The 18613-nt window shown below is 38.1% G+C and overlaps 2 protein-coding genes across 2 annotated transcripts in view; one reads left to right on the plus strand and one right to left on the minus strand.

Moving 5' to 3' along the window:
• Nucleotides 1–18613, minus strand: part of Chsy1 (chondroitin sulfate synthase 1) — a 78532-nt gene that overhangs the window by 27344 nt on the left and 32575 nt on the right. The gene's annotated exons all lie outside the window — the stretch shown is intronic.
• LOC107148470 (H/ACA ribonucleoprotein complex subunit 3-like) lies at nucleotides 8708–9186 on the plus strand. The gene is given in 2 exon segments (XM_048790368.1): nucleotides 8708–9140; nucleotides 9143–9186. Coding segments are annotated over 2 exon segments (342 nt in total). The 5' UTR covers nucleotides 8708–8842.

Genomic DNA, 18613 nt, shown 5'->3' on the forward strand with positions numbered 1-18613 from the left:
AAAAAAAAAAAAAAAAAAAAAAAAAGGAGGGGGGAGGGGGAAGGGAGAGAGAGAGACAGAGACAGACATTAAGAACAGGAAGCAAGCTGGTAGGCAGCAGCCCTGGTCTAACTCCTTTGTGTCTTTTTGCAGCTAATCTGACTCACTTGTTGGATGGACAAGTGGGGGGCTCTCTTCCTGTAGGCTTCTGGGCAGGTGAAGAAGGTAGACAGGAATGCACTAAGTCAGAAGAACTAAATTTTAGCAAGGGCTGCAGCTGTGAGTCACTGGATGGATAGATGACGAGAGGTTAGGAAAACCAGCAGCAGGGAAGAAATGCAGACAGGCGTTCCCTGGCAGCTTTGGTGGCCCTAGCTGGCAAGGGCTTTCCCTCTCTTTTTATTCCAGCTGATGTATTCTTAGAGAAGCCAGGCCAATCAGATGGAAAATAAGAGAAGTAAGACTATCACCTGCTGCCTTTCCTGAACTATGCCCAAGAGAGATTGGGAGTCTGCCTCTATGCCCTCCCAGTGGGGGACCAGGAGGAGTCAGAGAAATGTCAAGCCAGCAGCAAGCCAGCTAGAGAAGGGCCTGTGACACACAGCTGAGGAGGAAAACCCTCAGGCCTCCGGATACACTTCAGCTTTCAACCTGAGCTCACATAATGAGCAGAGAGTGCAAGCTGTGAGCTTCAGCAACTTTAGAGGTGGCTGATGCTGTACCAGAACCCTACCCACTGCTCCAAGGAGGGAGGAGGCAGCAGGATGTGAGAGTCAGAATGAGGCTGATGCAGAGACTGAGGGCATCTCTGATCACTGATGGTACACGCTGGTGTGAATGGGAAATGGTTCCAACTTAGATTTGTTGTGTGTGTGTGTTTTACCTTAAGGAGGTTCATTTAGGCCAGGTGTGGTGATGCACATAAGGGCTAGGAGGCTGAGGCAGGAGGATTACAAGTTCAAAGCCAGCCTCAGCAAAAGCAAGGTGCTAAGCAACTCAGTGAGATCCTGTCTCTAAATAAAATACAAAAAAGAGTTGGGGATGTAACTCAATGGTTAAATCCCCCTGGGTTCAATCCCCAGTACCAAAAAAATTTTAAAAAGGTTCATTTATAAATAGTAGTTTGTTATGTTTAGGGATTTGGGAGGAGTAGTTAAGACTACAGGATAAAGACTATAAATTGAGGATGAATAATTTAATAGGTTGAAAAACAGTAGTGGTGAGGCAAATTGTTGCATTTTAGACAGCTTTTTTTTTTTTTTTTTTTTTTTAATTATCAAAAACCAAAAACCAATTTGGGGGAAAATGTCATGGTATCTGGGCTTTATATGAATGTAGACTTTGATTTCCTATATATCCTTAAATTAAATTCTAAACTAATACATAAATATTTTTATGGAGTATCATGTGATTTTTTTTTAAAACAAGTACGCACTGTATGTTTAAATCAGATTAAATGTATCTATCTCCTCAAATATTTTGCTTCTTCATGGTAAATACATTCAAAGTCCTTTCTTCTAGCTTTGAGATTCTGTACGTGTAAAAATTCATTATCACTACTATAGAAGGTCACTTATTTCTTGAATAAAATTACCAGGACTGCATTAGTCCTTTTTTTGGGGGGGAAGGGGGTGTAATATAACAAATACTCAATCCTGGGTACTTATAAAGTTTATTTAGCTCACAGGTTTGGAGTTTAAAAGACCAAACATCATAGCACTGGCTCTACCAAGGGCCCATTATTGCATACCTCATGGCAGGTGACAACACATGGAAGGAGCACATTCAAGAGTGGGAACAAAATCACACTGTGAGACAGGAAGCCAGGGAAGAGGAAGAGCCCCAACTTGCAGCCTCCCAATAGGCCCCATCATCTCTCAATGCTACCACACTGGGGACAAAAAGCTTACAATGTATGACACACTTAAACCATATTCAAACCACAGCAAGTACTTGTTAGCATATAAAAATTAAGAATATGTGACAATTGGATTCAGTAACAGCATTTTTAAGTAAACAAAACAAGATAACTACAGATCAATCTTATTAATGATTGTTAACCCCTAAAACCACGGTGTTTTGTTTGTTTGTTTTGGTACCAGGGATTGAACACAAGGGTATTTAACCAATCTTTAAAGTAGAATGTGCTGGGTTCCAGATGCCAAAAGGCCCCGAAATAAGAGGAAAGTGAGCACAGAATATATAACAGCTGAATACGCATCCAGGACACACTCAGCAGACTCCGTCCCCAATCTCAACAGCCACGTACCTTTTCCCTTTGGGCCATCCAGTCCAAAAGTTGAGAAGACACATTGACTGTATGGATGACAGAGGACAAGAGAAACACTATTCAACTTCAATATAATGGCTTCTCAGGTCACTTCTAAAGAAAGCAATTACCAAAAGCCCAAGTATAAAGCTGCTCAATATAAAAACTGCCATCTAGTAGAGTTGTAAATACACAGCATTTGACTACCACAGTAATTAATTCAAGTAAAAACCACCAATGGATGCTAAAATTAGTGGATGATGGTTAGAGGAGAAATCAGATATCTCAAGGTCTCAAAGAATTGGTCTTTAAGATGTTTATTAATTACAAAGGTAAAAAAAAAACAGTTGTCTTAAGACAACCTGGCAAGTGATCAGGATTAACACTACCCATACAGACATCACAGAAACCATTCACTCCTGATGTGATGTACTGAGAAGGACATAATGTCACTTGGCCTGAGGGAAACTGAGACAGAGATAAATCTAAACTGAGGGACACTCTGCCAAATAACTCAAGGTCACAGACAGCAAAAACAAGGACAGGGTTTAAAATACTTAAGAGACACACCAAGGCTGCATGGGATACTAAACTGCACCTGGAAAACTTGGAGGTTTTTTTTATTTTTATTTTTTTTACTATGAAAGACATAATTAAGATAATTGATGAAGTATGACTAATATCTGTTATAATTATATTAATGTTTACTTCCTGATTTTGATTACTGCACTGTTTATATAAGTGAAGGTCTTCATTCTTATGAAAACATACTGAAGCTGGGCACACTGGTGCACATCTGTAATTCCAGCAGCTCAGGAGGCAGAGGCAGGAGTATTACAAATTCAAAGATAGTCTCTGTAACTGAGTGAAACCCTGTCTCTAAATAAATAAAAGGCTGGGATATAGCTCAGTGTCTAAGCACTCCTGGGTTCAATTCCTGGTATCAAAAAAAAAAAAATGAAAAAAGGAAGGAAGCAAGCAAAGCACACTAAACACATGATTAAGTATTCAAAGGGGCAAAAAAACAAGCATTATAACCTAAAACTTACACTCACACAGTTCAGGAAAAAATAACATACAGAGAAAAGGAATAAACCCAATGTGGTGTCGACAATCAAGACATCTGGATGAAGAATTTAGGGGAATCATTTTCTGTTATTTAAAATTTTGAAATAATTTTACTTAATTATCAAAAGAGAGGCTAGTTAAAAATGGTCATCTGGAGAAGTTACAAATACTGTCATTAGGAAAACATCACAATATATAAAGTTTTTTTTGTAATATTACATATTCCATCCATCAACAAATCATGAAATTATAGTAAGAGACTTCTTAAAAGCTCTTAGACTATTCAAAGAGATTTTCAGAAATATAAAAAGGTTGTTTTTTTTAAATCTTTAATCTGTTTTATTAAAGCTTCAATATTTTGTCTTTTGGATTTTTCTTTCTCTTTTTTTTTTTTAAACATAATCATCATGGTAATACCTCATTATATGCTTTGAGGTTTCCTGGACAAAAGCCTGTTACTATTTCTGACCCTAATTCATCCTTTTTGCTCGCTGTGCTGTGGGCATAACATCAATTTATTATAACCAATAATTTACAGTGCCTCCTAGTTGCTAAATCACCACTATATGCATAGATGATTCAGAGGGAAAAAAACAAACTAGTATATATACTAAAACCAACCTACTCAACAGTTATTTAAGAAAAAACCTGGTCCTTAATTTCCCCTCTAATATAAACACGATACCTATTAATCTGCATAGATTATACAAAGCTTCCCAAACAAGGAGAAAAAAAATATACAGCTCTAATAAACTTATACAGCTACTTGTTGAAAGAGTCATACTCAAAATTGAAGGGTCCTGTGATTAAAAAAAAAAAAAAACTATAAGAGTCTAACATTTTTGCCCATGACTATTATCATTAGCATTCTAACATTTAAACATGCAAATATGACACTTGTTCTGCTCTAGGTGAAAATTTTACTTTTGAAAATAGTTTAATAATTTGTTCTACCTCCCATGCTCTTAATATGGCATTATTTTCTATTTCAAATATTGATAGCTAGTAAAATGCTCCATGCTTAAAATAATAATAGGTTATTTTTAATGTATATCACATAATATTTGCACTCCTAAATGAGAAGTTTCATTTCAATCACAAACCCACATCTGTCCCCTTTCTCTCTCCCTGGGGCAGCCTCAGAGCCAAGAGGGATGATTTAAGAAATGGGATAGAGGTCACACAGACAAGATGTGAGATTAGACAGACAAGAAATGGAGAACATGTCTCCAATCAGCAGGAGAACCAATTTCCAGGTTTGTTTCTCAAGAGGCACTGATCCATTCAAGGAAGCAGCTCAGCCGCTGAGACCCAAGGTAGAGGACAGGATGCCTCACAATTTTGTAGGAGCACTTCCTCCTCAGCTGGTATCGCAGCCAGCAGGACTGCTGGAGATGGTATGCTACACGAGATGGTCACAACAAGGTTGTTTCCTGTGCAAATGCTCTGGAAAGAAGCATTATGTAAGATGACAGCATACAAATAACACTTCAGAAAATAAATGAACACTCATCAAATTATGCACTGAAAGAATATGGTGTTTTATGGAAAGTCAGTAAACTATGGAATCTAAGAAGCTAGAAAAGGCATCATGAATAAACTGAATAAACTGGCTCAAGAAAAGAAGCAAACCAGACTTTATCAATTTGTGAGAGAACATGTCATTTCCTCGGTTTTTTCCTCCTACACAGACGTATTCCCTGATAGCAGAGGAGAGTGAATATTCCCATGGCTTAGGTCATAGTCTAAAGCAGTCCTCCAATAAATATTAAGGTTATTGTTTTCAATCTTAAAAATTCACACAAATCTGCATAATATTCTATGATATCCATGTTTATTTCATTATAAACATTACTCTGTCTCCCCCAAACATCAGGTAAAATTAACATTCTAAGAACTTGGGCCATGTTTATCTGCTAGCTACTTGACTCTATACTGGCATAGCTGCATACTCTCTGAGAAACCTGGTTCCAAATTAAAATTTTATTTAAGAGAAACCAAAGTAAACCACACCACACCACACCAAACCACGGAAACAAATAATATTTGAAGGGGAAAATATTAACAAAATATCTGAAACAACTTTTTTTGTTTTGGTAGTGCTGGGGATTGAACCCATGGCCTTGTGCATGCAAAGCAAGCACTCCACCAACTGAGCTATATCTCCAACCCTGAAACAAATCTTATGTAACATATTTCTCAGAAAAAGTCCACTCCTGATAAATGTATTTTATATTAACACAGCATATACAATCAAAAATAAAAAGAAATCACTACCTAAAATGGGAATAAAAGGCTTGTCTTCTATACTACATTTCTGGAAATTAAAAAAAAAAATCTTTGGCTGAAAGAACACGAAAGAGTCACATCCATACAAACCTTCAGAATGGTAAGAATTAGTATCATCAAATGCTCCTCAACTTAGCCTAACAATAGTAGTATTTTAAAAATCACTCATTTGAATTTTCAGAATACAGCTCATGATATCAACCGGCTAGCTACAATAATACAGCACTTCACAAAGTATATTTTCCTTAAAAACCTAGTAACCTTTATCACGTTCTCCATACGTGTTAATTTGTCAAACATTAAATGCCTCATATAGTAACCTCAAAGAGGAATACTGAAATGATCAAGACAAGATCCAATCTACTAGGAAAAAGGCAAAGCTGAATGTCTGGCACAGAGAAATACCCAAGAAAATAGATCTTCAAAAAATACAATATCAAAATAGAATTTTTTTATTTGGTGAAATTTCCCTACAAGTGTTCAAAAAACTCTTAAAATGAGGGCTACACTGACATGTGCCAGACTTAGGTATCACCTAGAATTAGGTAACTGAAATTAAAAGCCTATTTCAAGAGGTGGGAGATGTATTTCAGTGGTACAGCATGCGCTTAGCATGTGCAAGGCTCTGGATTTGATCTCCATACACACACAAACACACAAGCCTATTTTAAGACAAATGTAGGCTTTTTGCCCAACCAACCCCAATTTTTCTGAAGTAAAGAGACACTTGTGAGCTGGGATTGTGGCTCAGTGGCAGAGTGCTTGTCTTGCATGTATGAGGCACTGGGGTCACTCCTCAGCACACATAAAAATAAATAAATAAAATAAAGGTATTGTGTCCATCTACAGCTAAAAAATAAATTTAAAAAAAAAAAAGACACTTGTGGGCTGCTAAGGCAAGAGGACAGTAAGTTTGAGGCCAGCCTGCAGCAATTTAATATAATAAGGGAGACTGGGGATGTAGCTCAGTGGTAAAGTGCTCCTGGGCTCAATCCCCAATACCAAAAACAAAACAAAACCAAAAAACCCTCAAAAGGCACTCCTGGGATCAAGCAAGGCTAAGGGAGACAGGCACAAAAGCCCAGCAGTGGATGTCAGAGCCCAGACTGAGAAAGGGTCCTATGCATGCTGGGAGTGGCAATGCTGGTTGAGTAGTAAGGACAAGACCGCACCAGTGGAAGAAATGTGGCACCAACAGGAGATTGCACACATACAGCAGAAATTGATACACTAAGTAAATCTCCGAGGATGATGAGAGCTGGTTTTCTCAACTATCTAGGAAAGGAATTACAACATGGAAAGAAAGAATAAAGAACCCTTTGGTGGTGAAATGGAATTTGGGGTATCAGTGTGAAATTATGGAGATACACACATACTTTTCCTAGTTCAATCCACTGAAGAGGCCTGCAAACAGCAACAACCCAACAGAAGTGAGCATACTTAGGGCCAGATTTTGTCTTCTAAATATTTTCCACTATAAGGAACAAGGGTCTTAGAGAAATTAGGGCAGGAAAACATAAGAATGTGGAACATCTTACTGTAGCAGAAAGCAAGAAATTGCTCAGATAATATAGAAACATATCCAGAAAAACACAGAACCCTCACAAAAGGACTGGACAAATCTGGGATATTTAAATAAGAAAATATAATAACAGTAAGAGATTATAACCCATTGAACAAAATAGGAATGCAAGAGTCTATATTCATACAAACACATACATGAATAAATAAATGGGAAGAGGAATAAACTTTACTTACAGCTAATAACAGTAGAAGCAATGGCAGGATTATAAAATCACCAGTTGGCAAACATCACAATATTAATTTATTCAGTCAAGAAACATCAATGGATGCTAAAACATAGGTGTGAGTTTGAAGAACAGGGTATTTATATAGCCTTAAAGCAGCTCTCCACAAGTGCGCTTACTAATTATAAGAAAGAAAGTAACTTTGCAATGGAAAAGCCTGGCAGAGACCACCAATAGTGAAACAAAGAAAAATCATGAACTGCTAAGATTCAAGGAGAAGACAGTGTCACTTCTGTAATATTTCTGCCTAAAATGCATACTATATATATCAATTCAGAAGAAAACAATTTTAAAAATCCAAACTAATTAACATTCCACTGGTCTGTAGTCTTCAAAACTGTCAATATCATAAAACTCAAGTCTGAGGACATATTTCATATTGAAAGTGAATAAAAAAACATAGACACAGCATTTAAAAATCCATTCATTTTAATAACATTTCAACTTATATACAGATTTGTAGAAAAATAATAAAGAGAGATATCTCCCTGTATTCCACAAGACTTTTTCTATTTTAAATAAAAAGAGTTGAGTTTAGACTGAAATTATACACATTCAGTGTTTCATTGGGGGAGGGGGAGACTGTTAAACAAAAATAACAAATACAAGGTCAGTAGCTAAGCAACAATAAGACATGTTTGCATGAAGTAATCAAAGAAGAAAAAGCAGTAAAAATGAATCTTTCTATACTTAAACTTTATTTAATTTCCAGCATAGGTTATAATCAAATCAGTAATTGCTCCAATTGCTTAGTATTATCTCAGAACACACACTAGGGGCTCTCTTCGGTTTATTAGTAGGAGAGGACTGATACGGGTATAACATTATCAGTGTAAAAACAAATCTACTGGCATGTAATTCTTCTGCTCTGAAGGACAACTTAAACAGCAATTTCAACAAAGTATAAAAGTGCCTTAAACTTTGCAATGAAAACCCTTTAAGGTTAATCTTACAAGTTAGTACTCTCAAAATACTCTCAAAGTACTTGTCTTTATCTAACACTGTTATTTCTCTTCCCACCTACAGGCTAACCCTCATAAACTTTTGAGTGCTGGGCTGGGGTTGTGACTCAGCAGTAGAGCACTTGTCTAGCATGCATGAGGCACCGGGTTTGATCCTCAGCACCACATATAAAACAAAGTTATCGTGTCCATCTACAACTAAAAAAAAAAATTTATTATAATTAAATGACTGTAAAGGGCTGGGGTGTAGCCCTTAGCACATGCTAAGCATGTGTGATGCCCTGGGTCCTAATCCCCAGTCACCCTTCCCCACCACCCCCCCACACACACAGAGGAGGAGGAAAATGGAGGAAGGAGAGGAAAACTGTGTCTTTAGAACACAAGTGAACCAGAAATAGACCAACTCATAAAGATGAGGCAAGTTTGAAACAGCTCAATCCCTGTTGGGCGTAAGATAACCTGTTCTTATGTTCATTGTCAAAAGCAAATTAATGTTCTCATTGGAAAACACTAATCATATCCAGGGACTTGCAATGTTTTACACACAATGTTTGCAATTGAGTCAAAAGTTACTAGTCATGGCAAACAGACTTGGAATCTCAGGTTTAAACGTGGTCATGTTTCTCCAGTATCATCTCAATGAGCAAGGAGATCCGGTCTACACGCTGAAGAAATTTGACCCTATGGGACAACAGACCTGCTCAGCCCATCCTGCCTGGTTCTCCCTGGACGACAAATACTCGAGACACTGAATCACCATCAAGAAACGTTCAAGGTGCTCATGACCCAGCAACCGCGCCCTGTTCTCTGAGGGTCCCTTAAATTTCATGTTTCATCTGTCACCTGCTCATTTCGGAGAATCCATAACCAAACGCGTCAATCTGTGAGTCATGAAGCTTTCTTACCACCCATGCCCTTTGGAATCCAGTCTCCTCTGACTGCCTTTGATCATGCTTGTATGAGGCCATCAGGTGGCATCCTCTTTAAAGGGAACACGTTTTTCATATTTTGAATTACTGCCACGTTATTAAAGATAAAATGATTTTTTAAAAAAAGTTACTAGTCATGCCAGTATTAGACCCACAAATGACTGAAAATTGGGATGGAGAGGGCAAATACAAGAAATCCATACCTACTACATATAGACTTTAATATAAAGTGATTAATATGTTCAAGAAATAGGTGACAAAGTGGGGAATTTCAGCAGAGAACATTAAGCTACTAAAAACACCAAATGTAAAACACCAAACTAAAATATTCTGCTAAAATACAAATAAAACATAATAGGTTTAATGGCAAACTGCAACTGAAAAGAATATAAATATTATCTAAAGGAAAAATACCTTATACCAATAGTAAAGTCTAGATAATAAAAGGTATATTGAATACTTGGAGGAAACATGTACCAATGGCTTTGATTTACCTTCAAATACATCAAAAAATAAGATGGCTGGACATACACATAATAAAGGAAGTATAATAAAACACAGAATCTAAGTGTGTATATACAAGCATTCACTGAACAAATATTTCAGCTTTAATGGAAATTTTGCAAAAATTTTTGAAAAAAAAATGAAATTGAAATAAATTTTCCTGACAAAAACAATTCATCAACATCAAGATCTGCTTCACAGAAATTTGAAAGAGTTAATTCTTCTGAAAGGAAGAAAAGAATCACAGATGGAAGAACAAAGATGCATGAAGGAATACAGAATAAGAGAAGGGTAACTATAAAGGTAAATCTAAACAGAAATTAACTGCATGAAACAGTAATAAAGATGTCTTGTAGGATAAACACACATGACAACAGCCCAAATGGTGGAAGGAGTAAAATGGAGTTGCAGAGTTCTAAAATCCTTGCATTTCCTGGAAAATGAGATTTACTGTCTTTAATAAGTCTAAACTGCATGACATCATCTGTACTAGTTAAACACTAAATAAATGGCAGAGAAGAAAAAACAAACACAAAAAAAGTAATCCAAAAGAAGGGAGGGAAAGAGATTTAGAAGAGGTGGACTAATAAAACACAAGTAGTAAAAATAGTATATTTAAACACATGTGTCAGTTATTATATTAAAAGTAAACAGACTGAATACTCTAAAACTATTCCTGCCAAGTATAGTGGCGCATACCTATAATCCAAGTGGCAGAGGCTGAAGCAGGAGGATCACAATTTCAAAGACAGCTTGAGCAACTTAGCGAGGCCCTAAGTAACTTTAGCAAGACCCTGTCTGAAAATAAAAAATAAAAAGGATGGGGATGTGGCTCAGTAGAAAGTGCTTTCTTAGCATATGCAAGGCCCTGGGTTCAATCCCTAGTACTATGCAAAACAAAACAAAACCACACACACAAAAAAAAAACTATTCCCAAACTGAAAAAAATTACAAAATGTGCTGTCAAAATACAAAATAGGTAAGCCCTAGGTTTATTAGATTTACTCCATAAGACAGCTCACATAAAAGATCTAAAATGAAACGGTATAAATGATAACAGTGCCCTAGATTAAAGTCACTCAAACTATTCCAAAATACAACAGCTTGAGAAAATATGTCTCTGACAGATCAGATCTTGAAGCAAGGCAAACTTCCATGCCAATAAATATTTACTAAGTTCCTACTGCAGTGGGCGATTTCCTATGATTTGGTGTTTTAAAAACACCAATGTGGTTAAAAAAGCAAAAATACTCAGAAGGAAGTGGCAGTATAGTTCACTCTTCATTTTCCCTCCAAAAAGAACTAGCTCTTGAGATCCTAAACACATAGTCCAGGTATGACAAGTAGGTTTCCTTTGGGCCAGTCCTGAGTGACCAGGATCCATCACCTGCAGGGTTGGAGGCAACGGGTGGGGAGGGACTGTGAAACATGCTGGGTACACACATCAGGCACGTTCGTGTGCACGCTCAGCACTCATGACTCCACCTGCCCACCTCAGCCTCATCTTACTTCTACTGAAGATGCAGCAACTCCAGGTTAATGGGCACAGCACAGAACATCTCACATCCCACTGCCCTCCCCCAGCACGCACCAAACACCTACCTACCAGGGCCTGTGCAAAATTCAAGGAACTTATTTCACTATAGATTCTATCACAAAAGTACTTATATGCCCTTTTTGCAGGAAAGCAATGACTAAAGCAAGATTTCACCCCACAAGTTTTTTGCTTCCATCTGCCATCTTAAAAGAAAATAATTTTTTTTCAATTGGGTACATCCATATAATTTTAATAGATGTTTAAAAGCTTTGACATATGAATGATATGTAAAGACCTGAAAATACCAAGTATATTATAGCCTATAAGTCAGCAATTAAAACCTTAAAAGTTTTCTAGAGCACACTATCAATGAGTTTACAATGCCAGAAAGATCAAACTTAGTTTGAAAGGCCACAAAAAATGAAGTATACAAAATTTACTAGAAACTAAGGAAGCTCTTCATGGAGTTGCCATGGCACAGAATCTTCTATGATTTAAAATATATAAAAAAGTAAATTCTCCCAAAGTTATTTTTTATAATCAAATAATTTTCACCTGTAAACAGACTTAAGCGTATTCTTATACCAGCAATCTCATTATATGCCTCTTTGTCACTGCCATTTGACCTTGGACCTTGTTTCTTGTCCCTTGTATATGACCTTGTACATGGTCACAGCACAGGGACCTCATCCTATGTTTCCTCATTCCCTGGTATATCTGTGCTGTACAGTCTTCCTCCACAAGGCTCTGAGCAGCAGTCGCCCCACACATGGACTTGTCCCTGCCACCCTGACTTGGGTTTCCTGCAAGACCCTGTTCCTAGGCCTGTTAGTACTTCTCACTGACATGATTACATATGGTGTCTCTCTCCTGGGACAACTCCTTGGAAGTGGGATTCTTGTCTTACTCATCTTTGATCCTTCTTGACTACCTCAAATGTTTTTATTCTATATTTGTCTGTACTGTTTCTATTTTATGACAGTATAAATATATTCTCAAAAACATTCATTCTTTGCAAGAGTACATTTAATTAAACCATCAATACTTTATTTTCCTATGAAGGGAAGGGATTGGGCTATGAAGTAATAACAGCCCTTGTTGGGGCAAAATATCCAAATTAAAGCAAGGATAAAATAACATTCACAGGCTCTACTGCCTGACTGCCCTCAATTTAGTCAACTTTCACTAATTGCTTGGGCTCTTCTCAGAGGACCCCACCCTGCCACTTGAGCCTTTGAACCTCTTTCTCAACCTTCAAGCACCAATTCAGACCTCGGATCCTCACCCTCCAGCCCAGGGGGGTAGTGCTCATATTGTCACAGATTGTGTACTTGTTTTCATGTGAGCACCACAGTTGTAACTAATGAAATAATCACCTTGCACAAGGACAAAATTCCACAAGGGCAGAGACCTGTGTATTATCCCCCCGAGTCCCCCAGTGAAGTACAGTGTAGGTACATAATTATTTGCTGGATGTTGATTTTGAAAAGCACTTAATGGCTTACAGAAATATATATATATATAAAGATTCACAAATATATATTTTATGTGTATATGTAATATACACACAAATACATACATGTTCTGTCTTTCTTAAATTCAACAATGGCAAGGATAGGTATGTTTACTCATCTTAGTGCTCTTGCCACACAGCACCATTATTACACAGTAGGCACTTAATAAAATTTACCTGTTGAAAACTCAAAGTGGATCAAGGACCTAGGCATTAGACCACAGACACTGTGCCTACTAGAAGAAGAATTAGGCCCAAATCTTCATCATGTTGGCTTAGGAAACAAATTCCTCAACAAGACTCCTAAAAGGCAAGAAGTAAAATCAAGAATCAATAAACGGGATGGCTTCAAACTAAAAAGCTTCTTCATAGCAAAGGAAACAATCCAGAACATGAAGAGAGAGCCTATAGAATGGGAGAAAATCTTTGCCACCTGCACCTCAGGGCATTAATTTCCAACATATATAGAGCTCAAAAAACTTAACACCAAAAAACAAATAACCCAGTCAACAAATGAACAATGAAACTGAACAAGACACGTCACAGAAGAAGAAATATGAATGGTCAACAAATATATGAAAAAAGGTTCAACATCACTATCAATTACAGAAATGCAAATTAAAACTAAGATTTCATCTCACTCCAGTCAGAATGGCAGCTATTATGAAGACAAACAACAAGTGTTGGCGAGGATGTAGGGAAAAAGGTACACTCATACATTGTTGGTGGCACTGCAAACTGGTGCAGCCAATATGGAAAGCAGTATGGAGACTCCTCAAAAAACTAGGAATGGAACCAGCATTTGACCTAGTTATACCACTCTTCGGCATATACCCAAAGGACTTAAAATCAGCAGCTACAGTGACACAGCCACATCAATGTGTATAGCAGCTCAATTTATAATAGCTAAGTTATGGAACCAACCTAGGTGTCCTTCAACAAGTGAATGGATAAAGAAAATGTGGTATATATACATAATGGAATACTACTCAGCCATAAAGAAGAAAGAAATCATGGCATTTGCTGGTAAATGGATGGAGCTGGAGAATATCATGCTAAGTGAAATAAGCCAATCCCAAAGAACCAAAGGCCAAATGTTCTCTCTGATATGCAGATGCTTACAAGAGGTGGTGGTGGGGAGGTTCACCAGACTGGACAAGGGGAAGTGGGGGAAAGGAAATGGGAAAGAAAGTAGAATGAATCTGACCTAACTATATGAATATACGACCAGTATAACTTCACGTCATATACAACTACAAAAGTGGGAAGTTACACTCCATGTATGTATGTCAATATACACTCTACTGTCATATATAACTAAAAAGAACAAATAAAATTTTTTTTAAATTTATCTATTTAACAACAAATGAGTGAACGATTCATGTACATCTCTTCAAAATCCTTTTGGGTTGTTAATAATCATCTAGGTATTATATATGGAATGCAATAATCTATTAGCTGTTTAGACTTGTCTTTAAAATATTTGCCATTAAGGATAAGCACTCTGTATTAATATTCTAATGCCTAAGGCACATGAAAAACCATAAAAATAGAAAATTCAAACCAACCCCAAAGATCAATCCAACAATTTTCCATATCCTCATAGAGTTAGGCAAAAAAAAAATGGAAAGAGCCATTTGCCTGAATTATAAACAGAAATACAGAATCAAACAAAAGCCCCTTAGGCTGGGTTTTTTATGGGGCTCTAAAATCTCTTCCTAAAACAAAAAGTGCTGCTATGTAACTATTAAGATAGCTCAAATCCAAAACACTGACAAAGTCCCCTTCTGGAGAGTATGAAGACCAGCTGGAACTCTCATTCACTGCTACTAGGAATGCGCAACAGTACTGTCACAGTGGGAGACAGTGTGGTATCTCCAAGCTAAACAGCATCTTAGCTAAACTCCACAATTACATTCATGTATTTACCCAGTGATTTAAAAACATATCCACACAAAAACATGCATATAAATGTTTTTAAGAGCTTTATTCTAACTACCAAAACCTGGAAACAACCAAGCTATCCTTCAACAGCTGAATACACAAACTATGGTACATGTCCGTAACATGGAATATTATTCATCTATAAAAAAGAAATGAGATATCAAGCTACAAGAAGACATGGATGAATCTAAATGATAAGTGAAAGAAACCAGTCTGAAAAAGCTGCTTACTGTGTAGTTCTAATTATATGACATTCTAGAAAAGGCCAAACTATGGAAGAGTGGTTGCCATGGTCTTGGTAAGGGGTGGGGGGAGAGGAGCACTGAATAGTGAAGTGCAGAGACTTTCCAAACAGTGAAATTACTCTGTAGAAAAGTTAATGGAGCCAGGTATGGTGGCAAATGCTTGTAATCCCAGTGGCTTGGGAGGCTGAGGCAGGAGGATCCCAAGTTCAAAGCCAGTCAGAGAAATTTAGTGAGGCCCAGAGCAACTCAGCGAGACTCTTGTTTATAAATAAAATGTATTAAAAAAAGGACTTGCAATGTGGCACAGTGGTTAATGTGGCTCAGTGGTTAAGCACCCATGGGTTCAATCCCTAGTACAAAAAAAAAGAATAAATTTACCAGTGAATATCTGATAATGCATTTGTCAAAACCCACAGAACTTTATAGTACAAAAGCAATTTCAATGTACACAAACATAAAAAAACATTTAGGAGGTCAAGGAATCCCAGGATAGAATACAGACTGTGAAAAAACAACCTAAATGTATTATATACATATACAACACCTTCATTGAAGAGGGTGAAGGGAGAAGGTTGCTAAGTAACCTGGAAAATGAGTAGAGACTTCAAGATTAAAGGCAAATGAAATGGCACATAAGCACTGTAGTCTGGCTGAAGTTATTTCCCATAAGGATACATGATAAAATTCCAAAACCACAAAGAATGAATACTGGATTGAAGAATTAAGTAGATGGAGGGCAGATGGTGAAATCCAGGCTTCTTACTGCTAGGGTGGGAAGTTGGCAATAAAGAAAAGGGAGGAAGCTAGAATGACCCACCTGGTAAAGATTAGAGTTGGAGAGCACAGTATGGATTCATCTTTTCACTAAAATAAATGCAGATAGTCATATACTATTATGGTTTGGATATAAGTTGTCCCCCAAAAGCTGCTGTGTTAATGCAGGAGGTAAAATGATTAGATTATGAGAGCTATGACCTAGATGAATCCATTTGATGGATTAATAATTTGAATAGATTTCCGGGTGGTAACTATAGGCAGGTGGGGCATGGCTAGAGGAAGCAGGTCACTGGGGGCCATGTCTTGTCTCCCTGGCTCCTCCTCCTCCTCTTTCTTCTTCCAGCCACCATGAGCTGAGTCAAAATAAACTTTCCTCCTCTAAGTTGTCCTGGTCAGGTATTAGGTCACAGCAACAAAAAGTTCCTAACAACCACATACAGAGAAATTTACAGATCTGCCTATACATAGGTTGGTATACAAATACACCCAGTACCTAGGTCCTGGTTTCTAATAGTATTCTCCAAAAAAATGGATCCTGGGATCCTTAAAGAAACTGCTGATTCTCAGACTGGGGCAGGAAATACACAAGATGAGCCTGGGGCATCTTCTAGCGTCAGAAGAAAGAAAGTGCTATAAAAGAAAGGCAGGTTCAACTGAAAGAACCCCCAAAAGCCAAAACTAGAACAATTTTATCAACAAAATAAAGTAGTATATAAGCCACAATACAAACTAAACATCCATGAATCCATATCAATAGTCATAAGTAACTAAACAAATGGGGGAGAGTAGACAAATCTCCTGTACAGAAAAATTCTAAATTATGTAGCTATTCCACCCTGAAGGAGTAGAGCAAAACTCCCCCACTCTAGTGTGGGCTATCCACAGAGACTTCCTCTCCAAGAGCACAGTATGCAGAGTGGAGAGGGTAAGAATGGCTTTCTAACAGAGAAACCTGACCAACCTGACACAGCCAGGTGAGCAGGGACAACATCAACAGTGATGGGGCTCAGTGGTTAAGCACCTCTGGGTTCAGCTCAGTTTAAAAAAACTACTACTGAGTGCTTCTCCTGTGCCAGGTACTTAATACAACATACCTGCAAGACAGGTTTTAATCACCTTTCAGAAGAGATGCAACAAGTTTAGAGAACATGGTTCTCCTACAGGTGTGCAGCTCCATGATGGGGCCATAGAGCCCTTGACCTTACATCTTGAGGGGCCACACTCTGGGTAGCATTCTGTATTAGTTTTGAGGCTGCTATAACAAATTGCCACAGACTTGGCGGCTTGAAAAACAGATACCCTCACAATTCTGGACATTACAAGTCTGAGAGCTGGCAGAGCTGCCCCCTCTCTGAGAAAGCCTGGCTCATTCCAGTTCCTGGTGGCTGCCAGCATTCCTGGGCTCATGGCTGCATGACTCCTATCTCTAATTTTTTCACATGGTTTTGTAGGAGGGAGGGGGACTGGAGATGGAACCCAAGGACACTCTACGACTGAGCTACATCTCAACTCCTTTTTAAAATTTTTATTTCAAGACAGGATGGATCTTGCTCCCAGGCTGGTCTCAAATTTGAGATCCTCCTGCATTAGCCTCCTGAGTAGCTGGGACTATAGGCAAGCGCAGCCACCGTGTACTACTTCACCAAACTTTTTGTCTTTTATCCCCCTTTTTGTCTCTCTCAACTAAAAAAAAAAAAAAACTGTGATGGCATTCAGGGCCCACCAGGATAATCCAGGGTAATATCCTCACCTCAAAGATCCTCAGCTTAAATCTATCTCCAAAGACCCCTTTTCCCAGTAAGGCACTATTTACCCAGAACCTGATATCTCTGGGTGGCCATTATTGAATTGACTACACATGCTGTAAGTCAAAATGATATCAAATGGATTTCCCCTACAAAATTAGAACAGAGAATTAATATTTCTGAATGACAATGACAGGTTTTTTTTCTCTTACAGGGATTACCACCAAATACACATGAATTCAGCTGTTAATGTACAAAGCACCATCCGCAGCTACAGAGGCATGAATGCTTTCATCAAGGTCAGAGAATTCAGAGGGCTTAAGAAAGAGTCTGACCAGCATCTTTAAAGAGACTGTACAGGAATTTTAAGACTAAGAACTTTAAGAAACTGACCCAGGAATACTGAAAACTTCCTAAGAGAAGATCAAATACCTCTTGTTTGTTCACAGGTTGCTATTCACTACTTTAAATCCATTTAAGTTACTACTTTAGCAAGATTCTAACCAACCAACCGAATGCCACAATACCTGTTATCTTGAACATTCTTGTAAATGTATGCGCACACTAAAAATATCCCAAAGAAATACAAGAACCCTAAAGATTTTCCTTTTGTCTAAAATTCTTCACAACTGAACTTTATGGATTCTTTTTAAATGAATACTGGTAATATTTACAACAGCGAAAAAAGTTTGCAATATTTCGAGTGCAATATTATAAAGAAAACATGATCATTATGGTTAAAACTGCAGGCCCGAGAGCTTCCAATCACTCCTGCAAGGTAGGCGGGCCTGCGACCCACCGGCAGAACAGGAGCAGTGGCCTGCTGAGAGGCAGAGCCGCCCCCTCCCCCTGCGCCGGCAAGGTACACGGAATTGTGACCACCCACAGAACAGGTCCAGCGGGTGCTGAGGGGCAGAACCGCCCCCCACCCCCCGCGCCTGCCAGGTAGGCGGAACTGTGACCACTGACAGAAAAGGCCCAGTGGCCCGCGGAGGGGCAGAGCTGCCAACCACTCCTGCAAGGTAGGCGGGCCTGCGACCCACC

The sequence above is a fragment of the Marmota marmota genome, unplaced genomic scaffold (genome assembly GCF_001458135.2).
Source record: "Marmota marmota marmota unplaced genomic scaffold, marMar, whole genome shotgun sequence".
NCBI classification, from domain to species: Eukaryota; Metazoa; Chordata; class Mammalia; order Rodentia; family Sciuridae; genus Marmota; species Marmota marmota.